Source organism: Columba livia, chromosome 6 (genome assembly GCF_036013475.1).
Source record: "Columba livia isolate bColLiv1 breed racing homer chromosome 6, bColLiv1.pat.W.v2, whole genome shotgun sequence".
NCBI classification, from domain to species: domain Eukaryota; kingdom Metazoa; phylum Chordata; class Aves; order Columbiformes; family Columbidae; genus Columba; species Columba livia.
This window is the reverse complement of record NC_088607.1, coordinates 33,866,253-33,886,051: the sequence shown is the minus strand read 5'-3', so window position 1 is coordinate 33,886,051 and position 19,799 is coordinate 33,866,253. Positions and strand designations below refer to the sequence as shown.

Here is a 19,799-nt window from a genome sequence, read left to right as displayed (position 1 = left end):
CATATGTGCCATTATGGTGTTTTAGGGAACACTTTTACAGTACTTATGTAAGTTGTTTATCATTTAACTTGGACACAGGGCCTGGTCTAATTATAGGACTTAATTTCAGTTCTGTGAATTTTTATACAGCCTGAAGCAGATTCTGGTTAGTTACTTAGTTCATTAGATTCAATTTTCCCACCTGAAAAATGGCTAAAGCACAGAACCAATCCCAAATACCCTTGGTGTGCATAATGTAATTACTAGACAGAGAGACATAGACAACCAACAGAATAGGCACATTTTTAGGAAAACTCAGCCCACTGAAAATAATCCCCTTCGGACTACCCACCTGAACTATGAGGTGATTTCCCAAGGCCAGTTCCAGAAATGGGGATAAAATCTCTGCTGTCCCAAAGGGAGAGCATGGCAGAGCAGAGCTGAGCCAAGGCAGAGAAACAGTTCCCAGTGGTGGGGAAAAAAAAACAAAAGGATCACAACAGCAAGACTCCATTTGGCTTATTTTATGTATAACTTGTACTGGGAAACACGGCAGTTAATAAAGTGTTTCCAGCTCCTGCACTTGTTCCTGTGCTTTCCTGAACACCCATCTTCTGGTGCCTCTCTTACACCAAGACCTCCATTTTCACTACAATGAAATTATCACTATTCTGAGTGGAGAAAAAAATAAGGAAATGTGAACATCCTCAGCTCAGAAAACAAGGCAGGTAACTCATGTTACAATCCACAGAATGTCAGGGGTTGGAAAGGACCTGAAAAGCTCATGCAGTGCAATCCCCCCATGGAGCAGGAACACCCAGATGAGGTTACACAGGAAGGTGTCCAGGCGGGTTGGAATGTCTGCAGAGAAGGAGACTCCACAACCCCCCTGGGCAGCCTGGGCCAGGCTCTGCCACCCTCACTGAGAAGAAGTTTCTTCTCAAATTTAAGTGGAACCTCTTCTGTTCCAGTTTGAACCCATTACCCCTTGTCCTACCGTTGGTTGTCACCGAGAAGAGCCTGGCTCCATCCGCGTGACTCTTACCGTTTATATATTTGTAAACATTAACAAGGTCACCCCCCTTTCAGCAGAGTAGACAGAGACAAAGAAGGTGTTCAGTAACTCTGCCTTCTCTGTATCTTCTGTCACCAGGACACACACCTCGTTCATCAGTGGGCCTACATTGCCTCTGGTGTTAGATTTATCTGCTGTGTATTGGAAAAAGCTCTACCTGTTCTTGACCCCTCTCTACCAGGTTTAATTCTAAGGAGGCCTTAGCTTTCCCAGTTGCCTCCCTACCCCCTCTGACAACAGCCTTATATTCTCCCCAGGTGGCCAGCCCCTCCTTCCATGATCTGTAAACTCTTCCACTTGAGCTTACCCAGCAGCTCCCTGTTCAACCGCGCAGGTCTCCTGGCTCCCTTCCTTGACTTCCTACGTGTTGGGATGCTCTGATCTTGTGCCCGGTAGAAACAGTCCCTGAACACTAACCAACTATTTTGGGCCCCTTTACCTTCAAGCAGCCTTGCCCATGGGATTTCCCCCAGCAATTGCCCGAAAAGGCCAAAGTTAGCCCTGCTGAAGTCCAGGGTTGCAATTCTGCTAGCAGTTCTCTTCCTGCCACACAAGATCCTGAACTCCACCATTTCATGGTCGCTGCAACCCAGGCAGCCCTCGACCTTTACTGCTTCGACCAGACCCTCCTTGTTAGTGAGGATGAGATCCAGCAGTGCACCTCTCCTAGTCGGCTCCTCCATCCTGGCCAGGCCAAGGAAAAACACAATGTCTTCAATGGTCAGGATGTAAAGGATGTAACTCAATAATTTACCTGTTTGGGTTGTTCTGCTACATTGAAGAGATTGAATCACTTTATTTTATATAGCAATCTTAGTGAAAGAACCATAAAATAACACACAACAGCAAATCGTTACACATAGCAAAAAAGTGGGATGAATGAAAAGCACAATGTGGTAGGTATTCCTTACCTTAAATGCTGCACTACTCAGAAGCTCACTGGTCTTCTTAGAAATGTAGAATCCATGTTATTTTCAGAAGTAGCTGTCAAAGAAATAAAAATCCAGTCTTAGTCTCTCATTACAGTGTAAAAAAAAAAATTTGCTTCTAGTAATGTATTTAAACTTAGAGGTTCAATAGAGAGAGATTTTTAATAACTGACATTGTTTCCAGAGAATTTTATGTTCAGACTTTAAACACTGATTAAAGAACTGTGTATTATTTTATATTAAATTCTTAGTTTTCACCTGTCTGAAAAATTGAAAGTCTGATTGAACTGTAACTAGGACTTGGGAGATTGTAAACAGCTAATTGATAAATCTGTGCTCAAACAGTAAAACTACAATTCCCTGTTAAAACAAAAAAAAAGCTCACAGACGTATCCAGAGTATCACATCTGGGGTTCTAGCAGACTTGCACATTTCATATCAAGAAGTGTTTTGTCAGTATTGTCTCTTACAGCTTTATTCCAGAAGGGAACTGTCTGCCTCTTCTTTATGTCAAAGAGACAGCATCTGCAAATCTACACAAAGAACATGAGCAGGAGATTGACTTATTTACATGCTTTGAGAATAAAGAAATCCTGTATTTGTTTTAACTGCTACAGAAACAACTCCTACTGACATATGGCAATGCAAGCATTTCTTTTCTCTGTCACAGTCATGATTCTCTTAATCATTCTAAATATTAAATAAAAAGAACTGACCATATAGCAGTTATTAGATGGCTAAACTTCTTACAGTAATGAAATGCTACTATTGCCAAGTCATGACCCTATTTTACAAAAATGTGAACAATACAAAGCATGTAAACAAATCAAAAATAAAGTTTCAGAATTCATTTTTTGTGAACTCTCTTTTCTTCAGCTTTGTGATTCACTGGAGAGTTTGCTTACTTGCACACAGGACTCATTCCAGAAGAAGAATGCAGGGCTGGAGCCGAGAGCCGATCTCGGCAGGAGCGCCGCCAGCCTGGTTTCTGCTGGTGCTGGGGAGTAGGTGATTGGAATGTTATTTTTTTTTAAGTATGGGTCCATATTTTCTGTGTTTCACCACAATATGAAGTTGCGGTGGTTAGAGAAACATTCTGTATTCCTTTTGCAATGGAAACAAAGTACTAATGCTCACAGGACAGGTGACATCTTTAAATGAGGACAGACATGGCAAGGGATGCTTTTCCTAACTCCTTCCGTGAATTACCAGCTTAATTGACACAGTCAGACCCCTGAAACGTGGAGGCTGGAATGTTGTGTCTCCACGGGAAGTGTTGAAAGAGCAAAAGTGGGAATCACACAAAAATAAACCAGCTTTTAGTTTGGAGTTGGTTTGTTGTTTGGTTTGCTACTGAATCTTTATGTACAACTTGCTAGAAATTGAAGAGCTTGCAGATAAATCTCTCTAAACAAAATGACCTTAAATGCTCAATAAATATTTTATCAGTCCTTCATTTATGCCAAGTTTCATTTCATCAGTTTTCCTAGATATGTTAGGAGACCTTGAAGACTCTGCTAAATATCTGAGATAAAAGCATCCAAGTAAAGACAGTCCTTGAATAAGTTAGATTTATAGAAGAACAGTAGATTTACACCAAACTCTATAACGTTACTGGCAGTGAAGTATAAGAACAGCTGCTCTCTAGAGACAAAAAGAAATAAAAATCTATGGGCTGATTCTTACCGACTGTAGTACCTGTGCAAGAACGTCTTCTAAAAGCTGCTCCACACTTTTGAATGCAGTTAAGAAATACCTCTCCCTCCCCACCCCCATTTTCTGTATAGAAGTAAGACTAACATGAGATATACAGAGAAAACTGAGGGGGGAACATGGACACTAAGACACTGCAGACAACTGGACAGCCTAAAGGGCCACATTCAGTAAGTCACCCTCTATTTCATTGCCTATTCAGAGATGCCAAGAGCAAAGTAAAATTAATGGCAATTGCTGCCCATCCTGATGTACATTGCCCCTCTCCCCATCCCCATGGTAACTGCAGCAAACCCCCCCAGTTTAAACAGCCTTCGTGGTACACAGCTTGTCTGCTTTTCTGCAGGGAACCACATAGCAGCTCTTTAAGTTTGTTTTAGACACCTGTTTCTGCAAGCCTGTTTGTATCTCAGGGCATCTTTCATAGAGCTTAAATAATACAGCAGAGGTGCAGTTCCTCTGGCATGGCAGGGGCAGGGGAATTCAGCCACTCCAGCTTGCTACAGCTGTACATTTGAGTTTATATGTAATTCAGTCTTGGACTTTTAGGATTTAAAATGTACTTGATGTATGTCCACTCCCCAGAGCTGCTGTCAAACTGTGAGGCTAATATACCACATTGTAACTACCCCATCAACATTCACATTTTGACCCATGATGTTTATTATTCGTTTTTAGTAGATGTATGATTATAGTTTAAGAAATACAAGTACAGTTTTCCTGACCACAGTGGTGTGCTGAAGGAGCTGTGGACTGTTCCACAGCCATTGTGTGGAAGGAGCTACAAATGCCAGAATGAGGTGGTAACTGTTCAGCTTCCACAGGAGAGGAAAGGCAAGTAACTTGTAATGCTCTCCTGACAGGATTCCACTTCATTACCCATACTTCACGGTATAAACTAGAATCACAGTAAAAACTGGATGAAGTTTGGGGACAATCACCTATCCTATCTGGATGCTGCTACCAATTTCTTCTAAAAGCTCTCCTGCAAAGAGGTGTATTTCTGCCTGCTCCCGCAGCAGCAGTCACAAACCTGCCCCTGACCCCCAGCCCAGCTTGCTGCCCGTCCTCCTAGCGTGGCTCTAACTCCAGGCAGCTGCTGAAGAGTGGGAGGATTACAGACACTGAAGCCACTGAAGCTTCAGGAAAAAAAAACCCTGCCCCTTAAGCCCATATACCTTCTGCCATAGAAACAAAACCATATTTTCTTTTGCCTCCTCTGATGTAGAGCAGCTTCATAGTGGTTTTACTACACAGCCAGTGCTAGAAAAGCGAGACTGTATGATGCCACCAATATTGACCATTGGCGGGGGCTGTCAGGGTTGTCAGCTGTTCTAGGAAAGTGCCCGGGTATAATTAATTTTCTGGTTAACAGAAAAGAAAACTTATAGATGAACATTAGTCAGCCTCCCTAGAAAAAGCAATACGGTGGAGGCTGAAGATGTGTCAGGTGTGTAATGACAAGGCCTCTGAGCAGAACAACTTGTTGAGAGCCTAAAGGTTTATAAAATGCTTGGATTAAAAGTAGCATTTCAGTAGAGCTTTAGGCTTGGAGGTCACTATGTGGTCTGAACTTCAAAATGTAACACAAAAACTACATTTTACTGCTAAACCCAGCAGAGTGGCCAGGCAGCCTGCTTCCCTGAAGTTTGTAAGTCACAGACCCCAAATACATGTTCCATCTTAGGTTAAAATACTGCCATGCAAAGACTACATGACTATTATAAACTGGAAATCCTTTCTAAAAAGCTGACATGCTGCAGCAAAGAATGAACTTTAGAGGCCATCTGGTGAATTTTACACCTTTTCTTGGTGTATAGAGATAATTTCAGTTTCTCATCACACATATGTCTGCCTTCAACTTTCAGGGGGTGGGCGGGAGGTAGGGGAACTAGTAAGCGTTTTTGGCACTTCCAGGGAGAAGTAGTAAATGTGATATTAACCAAAGGGGTTTTCTGCCAGTTCAGAAGTGTTGCCAAAATGCAACTAAATCCAGCCCCTAGCTGTGTTTTTATTATTGCCTTATTTGAATTTGTGTGTATGTGTACTAAGTGTTACACAATCAGCATGTAGACAGACAATAAAACACTCCTCTCACCTGATCAATCCACTTGAGGTGACAAAGGGGAGAGGATCTTGACCCTTTACTAACAACTCAGTTTGCAAATCTGCATATTGCAGAAGACTGCATGGTTAGGCTGGATGACAAAGCTGGAGCTCATTCTCCCACTAAAACCGATGGCCTTTTTAGAGAACTGACTTCATTGCTCTTACAGAAGACAAATGTTTCAACAAAGAAAACGTTGAGAAATTGAAATGTAGGCTCCGGTTCTATAGAGTAATACTACTGTGATTTTCATTGTGACAAATAGCCCTGAACAATGTGCTTTGAGCACATAGTGTGTGTGCACACTGACATTCCGTGTCTGCCTACACACACCTTGGTGCGGACACACACACACACACACATACACACTCTCTAGAAAGTAGATCTTGCGTTTGAAGTTTTTATATGCTCCTAAAATCAACACTGTTCTTGTGCTGGCACACTGATGCAAGTTTAACCTTTAACACTCCCCTGCTTTAGGGACAATATCAAAACAGCAGGGGGCTCAGAATTTATTTCAATAATAATAACAAATATTTCTAAAAAATAACAATTATTAACTACTAAATGCTATTAAATATGTAAAGCAGGGCTTTCTTAAAAGTATTTAGAGTGGAGATTCCTTTCCAAATTGAAATTGTCAGCCTTGTAATTACACAGGAGTATACTGTCTTTGAAGATATAAAGCTACTAATTTAGGTCACCAAGATTTGTCCCTAGCAGTTTTTCAGTGCACTATGACAACAGCAGAGGTACCTTAATCTGAAGGAGGAGGATAGCCTTTATTTCAAGCAAAGACAACCAAAAGAAATTCAATGGTAGGAAGAGCACTGTGCTCAAAAGGAAACATGGCACAATTTATCTGACTGTCAAAAAAAAAAAAAAAGTTTTGCATATGACCAAAAATAAAATTGTTAACATTTTGCCTAAACCAGTATAATTTTTTCCTGTTTGCACTGGCTGTGTGGCGGTACCCTCCAAAGTGCCCAGAGTGATGTACAATGCCTAACATAGCTATAGTAAACATATACAGCAGTTCTCTGCTCCTGCATTTTAAGACCACAAGATACAAGGACAGCCCCATATGCACACACTCCCGGCCCCCCCTTCTGTGTTCTGAGAACGCGAGAAATGAGAAAAAGCCTTTTGTCATTTCTAAGGGCTGAAGTAGCCCTGATGGCCAATGACAGGCATCAGTACTTTTGCCATTGTTGGCCTTTTGTCAAATAACTTGTGCTTTTCTTGGTTTTATGAAGCCACAGCCCCAAGACAGGCTCTCCCTCTCAGAGGAGTAACTCTGTTCTGCATACAACCTGCTTGAAGCCTCTTTCTGGGGCACGTTGGACCAGATTTGTGTCTAGAGTCTGAGATTAAGATTCACTGGGGGGGTTAACACAGAATAAACCACGTCTACTCAACACGCATCATAGGGTCATGTTTGCCATTTGCACAGTGCGGTGTTGCTAAATCAGGCAGCCACTGCCCCATATAACCCTTGGGGCTGGGGAGAAAACTAAGGCAGTGCGGTGTCCCCAGCACTCTGCTTTCAGCCCGCAGGCTTCAAACCTGTGAAGGGAGCAGTGCAACCACTGAGTTTCCTTGTGTTACGCTACAGAGCAGTATGGCAGAGACAACTTGCTTGTTAAAGCTGTCATTTTTGTTCCAGTTACTCGTTTTTTCAGTTTGAGTTATTTCCTATTTCCCTGAGTACTGATGGAAAACGCCTAGGCTTTAATGCTTGTATACCTACGCAGTATGCTGTTGGAGATGGTAGTAGGTAATAGGGAGGGATTAGTTTGTTATGCATTTGAGATGCCACACAGTCACTGCAATGGCTGTGTGCTATCCCACTCTTAATTACCCTTAAAAATCTTGGCCGCTGAGACTGGGTTCAGCAGCTCTGACAACAGCAGCCACTTCACAGGATGCCAGCATTGCTCAGGAGCCTGTGTGGGAGCCTGGAATGCGACAGGAGCAGCTGGAGACTTTGCTTAGTGCTGATACGAGGGAAGTAATGGGTCACATTGTCATAGCTTTTCTTTGAGGTGGTTTCATTACCTGGCAGTAGTAATTGCAATGAGACCCTGCAGACAAGCATCATGAATTCACAATTTAAAAAAAAATAAAAGAACAAACATTATCTACATAATCATTTATAGTCCACCAACAATAATTTCTGTATATCACTTTAAGTCTGAGCAGTGGAACATGAATATAATTATCAAACACACCAAGGGAAAAAAAAACAAATAAATTAGGGTTTGGTGTGTTAGTTTTACTTTTAACCATTGTTTATTCCTCAGCATATTGTGATTAAAAGCAGACCGGCTTCCTAGGCTAATGTTTCTGTTTCTTATTACAGTTGGATAGCGTCACTTCACTAATTCAGGCTGCCAAAAATTTAATGAATGCTGTGGTGCAGACAGTGAAGATGTCCTATATTGCATCCACAAAGATTATCAGGATTCAGAGTCCTACTGGCCCACGACATCCTGTTGTGATGTGGAGAATGAAGGCTCCAGAGAAGAAGCCCCTAATTAAAAGAGAGAAACCAGAAGAAATCTATGCAGCTGTCAGAAAAGGTTCTGCAAAGAAGAGAATCCATCCTGTTCAAGTCATGAGTGAATTTAGAGGCAGAGAAATAGTCTAATATTCTGCCACTTTTTGTGTTCCTGTATTTGAATTTCTGATGATTTTTCATCTTTTTATCCACTTATTTAATAACTACATGTGTTAATATTTTGGTTTTTCTTAATCTGTAAGATAACACTTGCTTAAATTATTTGAAAATTTTCTTGGATTAACTACAAGCGCACGGTTGGAAAAAACATAGCCATTCTCTTGCAGTGACAAACTCTCCTGTGTTTACACTGGCATGTTGGCAGCAGAGCACTTTGAGCGATACGGTACGGGACTGTGGGAACGGAGGATGCAGTGTGCCAGCCTGCCCAAGTCACACTGCACTCACTAGCCTTAGGTGTTTTTTCACCAGGGATGATTGTGGCCAGTGCTACACTACATGTATTTTAAACGTGTGCTGTGATCAGATCAGCTGGACTGCTTGTTGCTAGCTGAGTCTGGGTCCTCAACTTTTATCTAGATTGAAATATCTAAAGATCTCCCCTCTTCCAAGGCCCAGCCTTGGAAATATAAGTTCAAAAACGTTTGATGAAACACAAAAAGTGTTTTCAACGACACAGATGTAATAAGGTAATTTAAAAAAGCATTGACTGCAACATAGCAGTAATAATAGCTCTTCAAAAGCCTTCTGAAACATTAGCATTAATCTGTGTTCTGCTTCCTGCTCTATTCTGTGAGCCCCAATAAATCTGCTGACTGTTACATTTGCAAGTTCAGATAAATCAGCTATTAACAACAAAAAACTTTTCTACTCATTGCACAAAAGAACAAATATGAAATGCATCATTATTCTGAGCTCGGTGTGTGAAATACACATACACATATCTTGAATCTTAGGCCTGATGAGATTTTTGCAAGGTAACTGCAGTGATTTAAGTTACTTTTCTTATGACAGTAGAGTCATAAAAGCAGGACTCTGCTGGTAAGCAACTTGCTAAATGACTGCAGTGAAGATAAGTGCTGTTAGTCTGTGATCACCACTAGGCTTCTGTAAGACAGTGAAACAAAAATCTCCTAAAATCTGTTTGAATCAGAAAGCCACTCCAACTCATTTCTTTTTTTAAAGAATTTAACTTGTGTTCTCTGACATGTCACTAAGTTTTCCCAGACTCCACTTGTTACCAAAGATGCCTTTGCTTAGCAATTAAGTAGATCCTTCGGTATGTTTTTTGTATTTGCTAAGGCGAAAGGGCTTCCTCAAATGCCAGAACTTCATGATGCGTCACTGATTGCCATTACGAGGCAGCTCCAGACTATAGGCTGCTGCTCCGTGTCACTTGTTACCATGTTTTGCACAGTAGTGCACCTACTTAGCACAATGTGGGCAGTAAAAATAACAATTAACTATGTTTTTCTTATTGGGGGCGACTCTGTTTCTAAGCTCAGGACAGCAGAGCAGTAAAATTTCTTGGTGGTTGGTTAAGAAACTGTGGAATCTATAATCAAAAATTTTACAGATCACTGTTCCACCTTGCATAATTTACTATCTGTTAAATGAAACAAAAGGAGAAGTTTGGAAGAAAAATTGCTTCTTTCCAACTCAGATGCCCTCCAGCATGTTTGCATCAAGATCTTAGTAACATGTATAGGTCTTTGCTAGTCCTCTTAGGGCTACAGAGTGGAAAGCAACTAACAGTCCAGGAGAGCAGACAGAGCTAATACAGAGCAGGTCATATCACCTACTTTCAGCAGGTCTGCTGGCAGACTGAGCAGAGCCAAGATAAAGATTCTTTGTGGTACAGAGATCAGGAAAGTGTATGTTCCAGTCACACCTTAAAGCCAAAATCCCCATGTAGTATCTGAGGTTCTGGCCCACTCCTCAGACTGCCTCCTCCCCCAGCAATGTTCAGGTCCAGAAGCCAGCAGGTGAGTTGACAAAAACCTTGTGTGATATAGGTCACCTCAACATCAAATGTTTGTAACTAATGTCTTGTTATCACATTGTTAATAAAAAGCATGTACACCGCTGAGGAGACATCTTTTAGTGTTGTGTGATTTTTAAAATTATTATTTTTTTAATGTGCCTCCATTTTGGTGTCCAAAACTAGTGAACGTACAGTTCTAAAGCCTGCCAGGTTTGCTTATAGGAGTGCCAGCCTTCCACCACCCCAAGGGTACTCTATTAGTCTGGTTTAAGTAAGAGATTTTCTAGCGTTAGTATCACTAAAGCACAGATTATTACTTAGTTTAATGCTCTCTCCTGCAGTGCTAGTCACTAGTCTCTCATACTTGATAGCCAGTTTCATCTCAATATCCAGTACTATTCCTATTATGTAGGAATTCATTGGGCAAAACTCAACCCTTTAAATGAACAAAAAAAATCATCTCCCCCTGCTGTTTTTTTGAGAATAGTCAAAAGAATGAGTTATTTAGACTTCTTTTTCTTGGCTAAAGTTTAAAACCAAGGGAGAACAAGGTAAAATTTAATCCTGGGTGAGGAGGCAGAGGGCTAAGACACAAGGCCTGGAGATGTAAAAGCCCCTGCATTAGCTCATTGCCCCCCTCAGCAGGCCTGCTGAGAAGCACCGCTTCTATGCCACTACTAATGCTGAAGAACTATGTGCTGCTCAGAAAGTTCTGTTCAAAAGCAGCTACTCAATTCATCCTGCAATCTACTCCCTCCTTCCTAGCCCTAGTTTTCAGAGTGTAATTTTTCACTCCCTTGTTGCACTGACTCTGTGTCTGTGTGACGTCTGTATCATGTCCCTTAAAAACTGTGCTCTCAGCTGCAGCTCTGCAACCCCTTCTCACCTCAGCAGCTCAGATTATTTCATTAGCTTGACTTGTCCTTTCCCCATTACCACCTGGAGTAAATGGAGCAAAGTATGATGGACAATTGAAGGCAACCTTATTTATAAAAAAAATCAGCAGAGCACTACAAAATGGCATAGACTGCATTTTTCATTGTTCAAACATGTTAGTACAGGAGAACACATCCAAGCCATTTCCACAAATCCCAAAGCTGTTTGATGTTTATTTTTTTAATAACTTGGTTGTGTCACTCTGTTCTCACTGCTGATATTGTTTGCTTTAGTAGTTAGTGGTTCTAATTTGTAAACAGCAGATTCTGTTACTGCAGAGCATAGTTTGCAGTTTGTGCTGAGCATAGTTTGCAGTTTGTCCCAATTACTTCATTATTGCCTTGACTTAGTGAGCCATTCCTGGTAACAGAAGTCCTCTCATCTCTTGGACCCTCAGGAAAATTTAAAACCACATGTCCATCTATCTCTGCCTGTCCCTGAGCCCTGCTCTTGTGCCTTATAAAAGCTGTTCTGACACAGTTAATTGGCTTTTTTTTGGAGGTGAGTGGGAGAGAAGAAGTTGAGGAACAAATGTGGTAACCCTCTGCACTTAGACCAATGTCCTTTTCCCCCCAACTTAAGCTGGTATCACTTGTGAAGCTCTACAGCTGCATCTCTACTGAAGAAGGTGATTAAGCAGCCTGACGTAATGCAAGTCTGATATGCCAGATGGTTTTAAAAGGTCTTCAGCTTTTTCGAAAAAGTGTTTTGTGTTGTTTATTTTCTGTGGGTCCACAATTGTGAAGCAGTTAAGAAAAAATGTGGTTTACACAGCAAGTTCTTTAATGAGCTTTTAGAAGTTTTCTTTTTGAAGAAAATATTTGAGAAGTCTTTACCAGTAGAGTGGAGAGTAAAATTCTGTGTGGTTATATGTGCTATTTCTGCTTCCAGGTACCACTTACACCTTGTGTACTGCTCTTAGTTAAACTTTGGAGACTTGCCTGTGTACTTGCCTCAGGAAATAAGGAGATAAATAAAACCCTATTCCCTCAAGTTGGATTTTAAAACAAAATGAAACAAATGCTGTGCATTGGAAGAGGCAACGAGGGACTGGTCCTAAGTCCTGAGTCCCAACAGCCCAGCAAAGCACCATTCACTGACCCACCCTCCCTGGCTTTGCCAGCAGCACTTGAGGCACAAGTGACTCTCCCAGCCCTCTTCTGACTCCCCGCTCCGTTCTTCTTCTACAGACTCTCCTCTGCATCCCACCGGATTTTGTCTGTAACACTGAGGTAGCTCCAGTTATACACACCTGTTACAACCCACTTACTCTCTTTGCATCCCAATAAAACCACTGCAGTGCTGGGAATAAAAAGATAACAAAAGCAGTCATCTGAAATTGTCCAACAGAGTGCAATTTTTAGAGCATATTAGTAATTAACTAATAACTAAAGACCCAGCAGATAATGCTATGCACTTCATTTCTGTTTTCCCTGGGAGATCATTAGAACTGGCTTGCTCTTTGAAGATGGTTAGTGCGCCTTTTTTTTTTTTTAAGAACCTTAAAGAGAATAAGCTACACTACTGTTGATGAAAAAATCTTACAGATGTAGTGTTGTATGCTGGAAGTGCTATTGCTGCAATGAAAAACATCACCTTTCAATTAATATAATGCAACCCTGTGGAAACTTTTTTGGGATAAAGAGAAACAAATCCAGAGCAGAAATGGCTTGAGTTATATAAAAACAAACCAGGAAAATGCTTCAAAGCCCCTGTTGTCTACCGTCAACAGGAGAAACTTGCTGCTACGGCACTGAAAACTGAGGGGCTAATTGTTTAACTCCAATATATAAGACATAGTAAAGAGGAAAGGTTGTAGTGAAGAGATGGACCTAGCAATTTTATTTTTAAGGAGCTTTTTACATGATAGGAAATATTCATGTTCTGCGTCCTCACAGTGAAAATGACTGCATTTAATCAGGGTGGAGACTACAGGATGATGTTTCCTGTAGAATATCTGTTTTCTATCAGCCTGGCCATTTTAGAGCCATTGACTTTTCTGCTGTAGTTCTCAATTATTTTTATAGAGGATAGCAAATGATTTAACAGCAGCTGAAAACAGTCATGTAGCCCATTAGCTATGGGGCAGAATGTGCCTTTTTGGCACTGCTCTTTCATGGAGGCAGGAGGGCAGGATGTTAAGGGAGCTGGTGCAAACTGCTCCAACAAGCCTGCTGGTGATATTTTGTCTGCTTAGTGCCCAGAGCTCCCTTATTAAATGGAAACATGATAGGAAATTGCTCCCACACTTCCAAAACGCAGAACCGCGCACCACGCTCTGTTTGCCCAAAATGCCTCAGCGTGGCTGAGCAGGTGGGAGAAAGGAAGAAAACTAACTGTTTTGTGTCTTTTTTCAGCTTCTTTAGTGGAGAAAGACCATCATTCAAAGGAATGATTTCCCCAGGAAAGCAGAATTTCCCTGGAGTCAAAGCTTTACAAGGATCAAGGAAAAAACAGCAAGAGGCTCTTCTATGCGTTCCACACTTCTGTGCACCCGAACTAGTCCTCCATTTCCTCTGCCCTGAACTTGCTCCTAATTGCAGATTATCTAACTATAAATTTTGCATTATTCAGCCAGCTGTTATTTTACAGTAAGGGATGCACAAGCTGGACGCCTTCCCAACAGTAAGTTGCACTGATGTCATACTACTTTTTATTTTTCTTTGAGGTACTTAGGACCTCACCCAGCAAAACCCAAACCCTCAGTGATGCCTCTCAGAGCTTGGACAGGCAGCAACCAAGAGAAGCAGGCAGCAAAACATTCCTACTGCTACTTGTGCAGATACTTTGTGTGCAAAAATGTGCCGATTGTACCATACTCCTCTGCTCAGTAGTGACTACTACAAAGTCATAACTAAGCCCCCTTTTGAGGAAAGGCAATGGCGCTATGGCTGTAATGTCGTATGCAGATGGCACCTAGTAGCGCATTAAGATTCAAGCAGTCATAGCAGGTTATGTATTTAAGCACCAGTAGCTGAGGTCCTGAACAGCTAGGATGTGGCTGCTCTCACAGCTTTCTGTATTTTGCCCTTTACTGTAAGGTGTGGGAACTGGCTTGCTTGGACTAACAGCTTTCATTATTGTCCATCATCTGACGCACCGTAACCACACTGTGCAGAATCTGTGTCCTTCAGAAGAGCCGCAGCTCACATGGTGTTCAGGAATTTAATGTGGAGTGGGTCCTCAGAGGCTCCACAGAGGTGCTTGGCTTGCTTGTCTGCAAGGTTAGCCAAGAAAGGAGAGGAACCCCTGAATCTCTTTCCCACAACTTCCTAGCATTCTTTGTATGCAGTCACCAAGTAATTCACCTGTCCTACTCCCTTCCGATCCACCTTTTGATTTCCATCTATCCTGTTTTCCTATCATTTTGATATCTATGCTCCCCCTCAAGGATTAGCTTCCTGTCTTCTGTCCTGGACACTGCAGCTTTCTTACACAAAAGGAAAAGATACAGGTTTTTAGCACCTCCAGCCCTGTCTCCCAAGATCCTGTTTCACTTCATCTTCTTCTCAAAACACTACAAAAAAAAGAACAAGGAGAAATGGTGTGTGGCCGGCTCAGCAGCCAGGCTAAATCAGCACAGCTATTTTGAGTTCAGTGGTAAAATATCCCCTTGACAGTAGTTACTGTAGTCCTTTCTCTATAGCAGCTCTCAAAAAATGTTATTCCTCATTCAGGCTGGCTAAGACCTATCAGTCACCTTGAAGTTTCCTTTTGAACAGGTAGAAAGCACGCCACCAGTAAAGAGAGATGCTCCCAGAAAGAAAATATGTCTTTCTTGCCCTTTCCTCTTGCTGCATTTCAAACAACTTGTCTTTATTTAGGCGTGTCGGAGACAACTTTTAAATACCAAAATACAAAATATGAAGGTTATTAATGCAGCAATCCAAAGGGCAAAGAGCTTATTGGTAGTAAGAGCTATTGAGTCATGTGGGTGGTGATGGCACATCCTCAAGCACTCTATTATCATAATGCCCGGCTGAAGACTCCATTAATTTCCTGCATCACCAACAGCTGAGGACCAAAGCTGACAGCCAGTAACACATGAGTCCAGTGTAAGCAAAACACGTGCACAGACAAACCTTTCCATCACCTCCTAAAATATTAACAGCAGGATATGACAGATCAGAAAACAGGCAGTGAAAGACGGAATACAAAGCAAAATGTTCCAAATTATAAGAGCCCATACAATACTGTTTTTCCAGAAACATAGTGTTTCAGCTCCCTAGCAGCCATACGTTTATCTTTTTCAACTACTAAATGAATTCTGATGGTCTGAATGTGCTAAAATAAATTAATGTACTTTGATTTTTCAAGGTTTCAAAGGAGAGAAAGTGAGCTGCTCTTCCTGTGTTTTTTGCTTACGGTGTATTTTTGCATAGAATGCATACCCCACTAGAGAACTGCACATTTAGAGATGCATGTCATTCTAGGAAGGGATTTTTGTGAATAAATTTTGGTTGGCTACTCATCAGATAAACAGTGTGTCTCTTTTTTGGTTAACAAAAACATGTTCATCCATATTTTAAATGGAATAATTTGCAAGCGATGTTTTTTAAAAGCCCATCATCTGACCAAATCTTAATTCCTCATCCAGAAACTCTGCACCCTTAGACTGTACTCTCCTTCTATCATCTAAACAAGGATGGTGATCCAAATACACCTAACTCTGAGACTCACGCTTTGGCACAGAATTGGCTAACAATTATTTCCAGGTTCCAAAGTTTCTTGCCAATGTGGAACAGCTACTAGAAACGTAAAGACTACACAATTCACTATTTCTTTTGAAAACTAATTAAATCTTATCACAGCTATTTGAATTTATATAATCAGGCAAAAAGAAATGTAAATATTTCACATATTATTAAATATATAGATATATTTATAATTATTAAAATCACGTATATAATTTACATAGTATTTAGCTATTGATAAACTGAAGTTGTTAGAATCCATAGCCAATAATATCGTAAGTACGGGAATGTTTAACCTTACTAAGGTGCAGCATTTCCATATTCAGCTTCAATTTTCCTTTTTTGAAATAATCCGACCAAAAAGAAGTAAAAAAATAAAATCAGCTGCAGCTCATGGCAGAAGAATGCAACTGCATTTAGTCAGTCAGAAAGCAAACTGGGACCTGGGACCACAGCAATTTAGAGCACAGAATAAATATCTACAAACCTCTGAAGAGTTTGAATAAGATATTCACATTTGGTAAAATATAAAAAAGTGAAAGAAGACAACTTCTTGGCTAACAATGAGCTCTATTTTCACTGAAATCACCTTGGTCTAGCTGCATATATTCCACAAGTCAAAATAATTTCAAGGCAAATAGATGTTAACAAGAATGACCACGATGCTCCACTTCCCCCTGCATCGTATTCTCTAACTATCCTTCCTTATTTTCCCCCCAGAAGAACCTCTTGTTCTCAGGGCTCTGGAAGGAATATAGCATGTAAACTAACATTTCAGCAAGTGTACCCACCTGAGAGATCTCATCTGAAACAGTCACTGTGAATTAAACCAAAAATCTCCACTAAAAATGAATTACTGGAATGAAATTCAAGACTCCAAACTGCCAAACTATTCCATGTTCATTCCTCTTGTCCATCTATTCTATTTTGCCTTTTTTAACTTGTATGTAAGACACTGCCTGTCACTGGATATTACGAGATACAGATTTCACAATCTAACAGGTTGAGTTTGTGGTCGAAACAAAAGTTTGATTTTTCGGAAATCCGGTCACAAATCAGACTCTGTTATAATACCATGGAGCCTGGTGTGTAACAAATGCAAAGATTTGAGGTGACAGTCTCATGTCCCCCTCATTTAAGTACCTCTAATAATTCCAGCCGGCATGCCATCCGGTCTCCGCTTCACCCTCCCGCTACTTTGCTCACAACTGTTCCCCCGAGTTTCCACTGCCGGCCACAGTCCCCTTTCTGAGACACTGAGCTCTTCTCTCAAAGTGGTCCCAGAGCACACTCAGTGGAGCTCCTCCATCTCCCAGCAGCCATGTGTGGGAGCCAACAGCAATCCCCAGTCTTCTCTGTGCTGCTGCTGGGTACTGCTGAGAATATTTTTTGCATGAGAGAACGAACACATTACCCATCTCTGAGTTGAGGGGAAAAAAAGGAGAGAAGGAAAGAAAGTGACATCTACAAAACATGAAAAACTTCTGTTTTCTAATTCTGTTGTAAAGTCAGCATCTCCTGAGGGACAGAAAAAAGGAGCTGTTTTTCCCCAGAAAGGCCTCTGGAGTATCTTTGTATGGAGCTCCTACACATGGCCACCTTGTACTCAGCACTTAGCAGCTACCCATTATCAGTACCGGTAAGGATTTTGAAAGTAACCACCAAAAGCCTTCCTAAGTAAGTTCACTTTTAATTTCCATTTAATTGCTCTCTAAAGATGGGACTCAGGGGACACACTGCTTCTTCACCAAGAAAAAAGGCAGTATTAGCACTGACACATCCTTAAGTACTGGGTAACAAATACCCTAGCACACCAACCTGCCAGAAGCAGATGAGCTGGGACAGCAGTCAGGTTCATTTGCAGTAGTTTTAATACCAATCTTATTTATACAAGTCCAACATTTACCTGAACCCTATCTCTGTCTGCAAAGTGAAAGGTCTTTCTTCCTCCTGTCAAATCCATATGATGCTGCTTGCTCATACCCTCTCACTTTTCTAACCCTGGCAGAAACAGATAGATATAAACTCCCTGTATTTTTTTCAACACATCTTTTCTTTCCCTACAGATAGATCTCCATAAACATCTATTGACCAGCTTCTACCACAGCCTCAGCCTAATTGCAATCATTCACAACACTTCCTCCCTGGCAATAATACTTCAACATTCTTTTGTTCCTGAAGGGGAAAGCTGTTTTAGCAAGCTGTGTTCATTGCTCACTGTAATGCCCAAAGATCTAACAGACAGACAAAAGAAGGACTAGTAGCAAAATACTAAAGAATGAATGTAGCACATACAGAAGAGCTTACAAAAAATTCCGAAGCTTAGACAGAGCAGGCTATGCTTGCAAAGCCAACAAACTAATTGCAGCTGCCAAAGGTTTCTCCCTTCGATTCTGCAAAACACAATGTGATCTGTCAACAGCAATGGTATTTCCTTGTTTAGAAAAATATTACCTTTATTTTATAAAAGTCTCATCCTTGAATTTGTGTGCTCTGAGAGCAGATGACAAACCACATGTCATAAAACAAGAATTTTAGACCAGAGAGAGACAAAAAACAAGTTTTCTCCTTTAAAAACAGGAATTCTCCATTGGACTCCTGAAGCCACCGCATGGCAATCCCTTCTCACATAAGCTAGTGCCATCAAAATAGCAATGGGTTGTAGGCAACCTTCCCAAGATCTCTCATGCCAAGCAACCTGCTGTGAGCAGACCCAGTTTATTTTACGAGAGGAAAGCCATTGCTCTAGCAGACTCAGATACATTCTAATCTTATCATGTTTCTCTAACATGTTATCTCACCTGAAAGGAGCTTTCAAACTGTTACTGACTGCCTGAACCTTGCAGACAGAAGAGAGAAGACTGAGTGTGTGTCAGAGATGCACAGCTGAAGGTGGGGAGCTTCCCTCCAGCCTCCCACACCTGCAGAGCGGACCCCAGGCTGCTCTGGTTTCCCGGAGCAGGAAGGCTCGGAATGGGGCAGCCACGCCCCATTAGTTAGTCTGTGTCAGTTAGGCCGTGTCCCCAGCTTGCAGGGCAGCACGTGCTCCAAATAACTCTGTATCACATCATCTCCCAGGAACAGAAAAAACGAGTGTGAATGGGACAGCTGTGGACATCTCATTGCAGGAAAGCACAATAGACCCTAACAAGGATTGATATTAAATGCATGGCAACAAAACAAAACCAGTATTTGTGTACCCTACCTCAAAAATCAAGACAATTTTACCTCATACTCTACTGGGGCACCCAAGCAGCAGGTCGTGTCTTGCTTCCTGCGTGGTGATGACTTTCTGGAGCATAGCATGCATAATTCAAACAGAGGAACTGGTTAGGATCAGCTAGACTGTAAGTATATTATAACTGTGTGAACTTCTGCAAACATTTAAATTGCTGTGTTTTGGTGGTGATGAATTAGTTTAGTATGAAATTATACAAAGTACAGACAAAAATGAATTATATGGATAAACCTTTTGTGCACAAGACTTTATCTGGACTGGTAATATCTTCTTCCATAATTTTGTTATATTTTATTGAAGAAAACTAAAACATTTGAAGACTCAGATAAATGAATTATTAAAACCAGTTGAACTTTCTTCTTCTTCCAATTATTTGTCATATCAAGAGAGTGGATTTTTATAATAGAATTGGACATAATGAAATTCGTAAAATGAGAAATTGAAATAAATGAAAAATATTGATTTTTCTTCTAAAGATGCATTTTCTCTTGACATCTCTCTCACTTTTGTCACACTATCTTTAGTGGGATCACTAAGTACCATATTCAGAAGGCACCTGGCATCTCCAAAGCAAAAGAAATTGATTTTTGCACTAGCATGGCAGTACAATATCAAAACTGCAA

The 19,799-nt window shown here is 41.0% G+C and overlaps 1 protein-coding gene across 7 annotated transcripts in view; it reads left to right on the top strand.

Annotated features, from left to right (window-relative positions):
- The window catches only part of CTNNA3 (catenin alpha 3), a 460,135-nt gene extending 449,717 nt beyond the window's left edge, over window positions 1–10,418 (top strand). For all 7 annotated transcript variants that reach the window (XM_065067892.1, XM_065067891.1, XM_065067893.1 and 4 more), the window contains one exon: window positions 8,166–10,418. In XM_065067892.1, the coding sequence (XP_064923964.1) occupies window positions 8,166–8,453 (288 nt within the window). In that variant the 3' untranslated portion in view covers window positions 8,454–10,418. The remainder of the gene's footprint in view (window positions 1–8,165) is intronic.
- The last annotated feature ends 9,381 nt before the right edge of the window (window positions 10,419–19,799 follow it).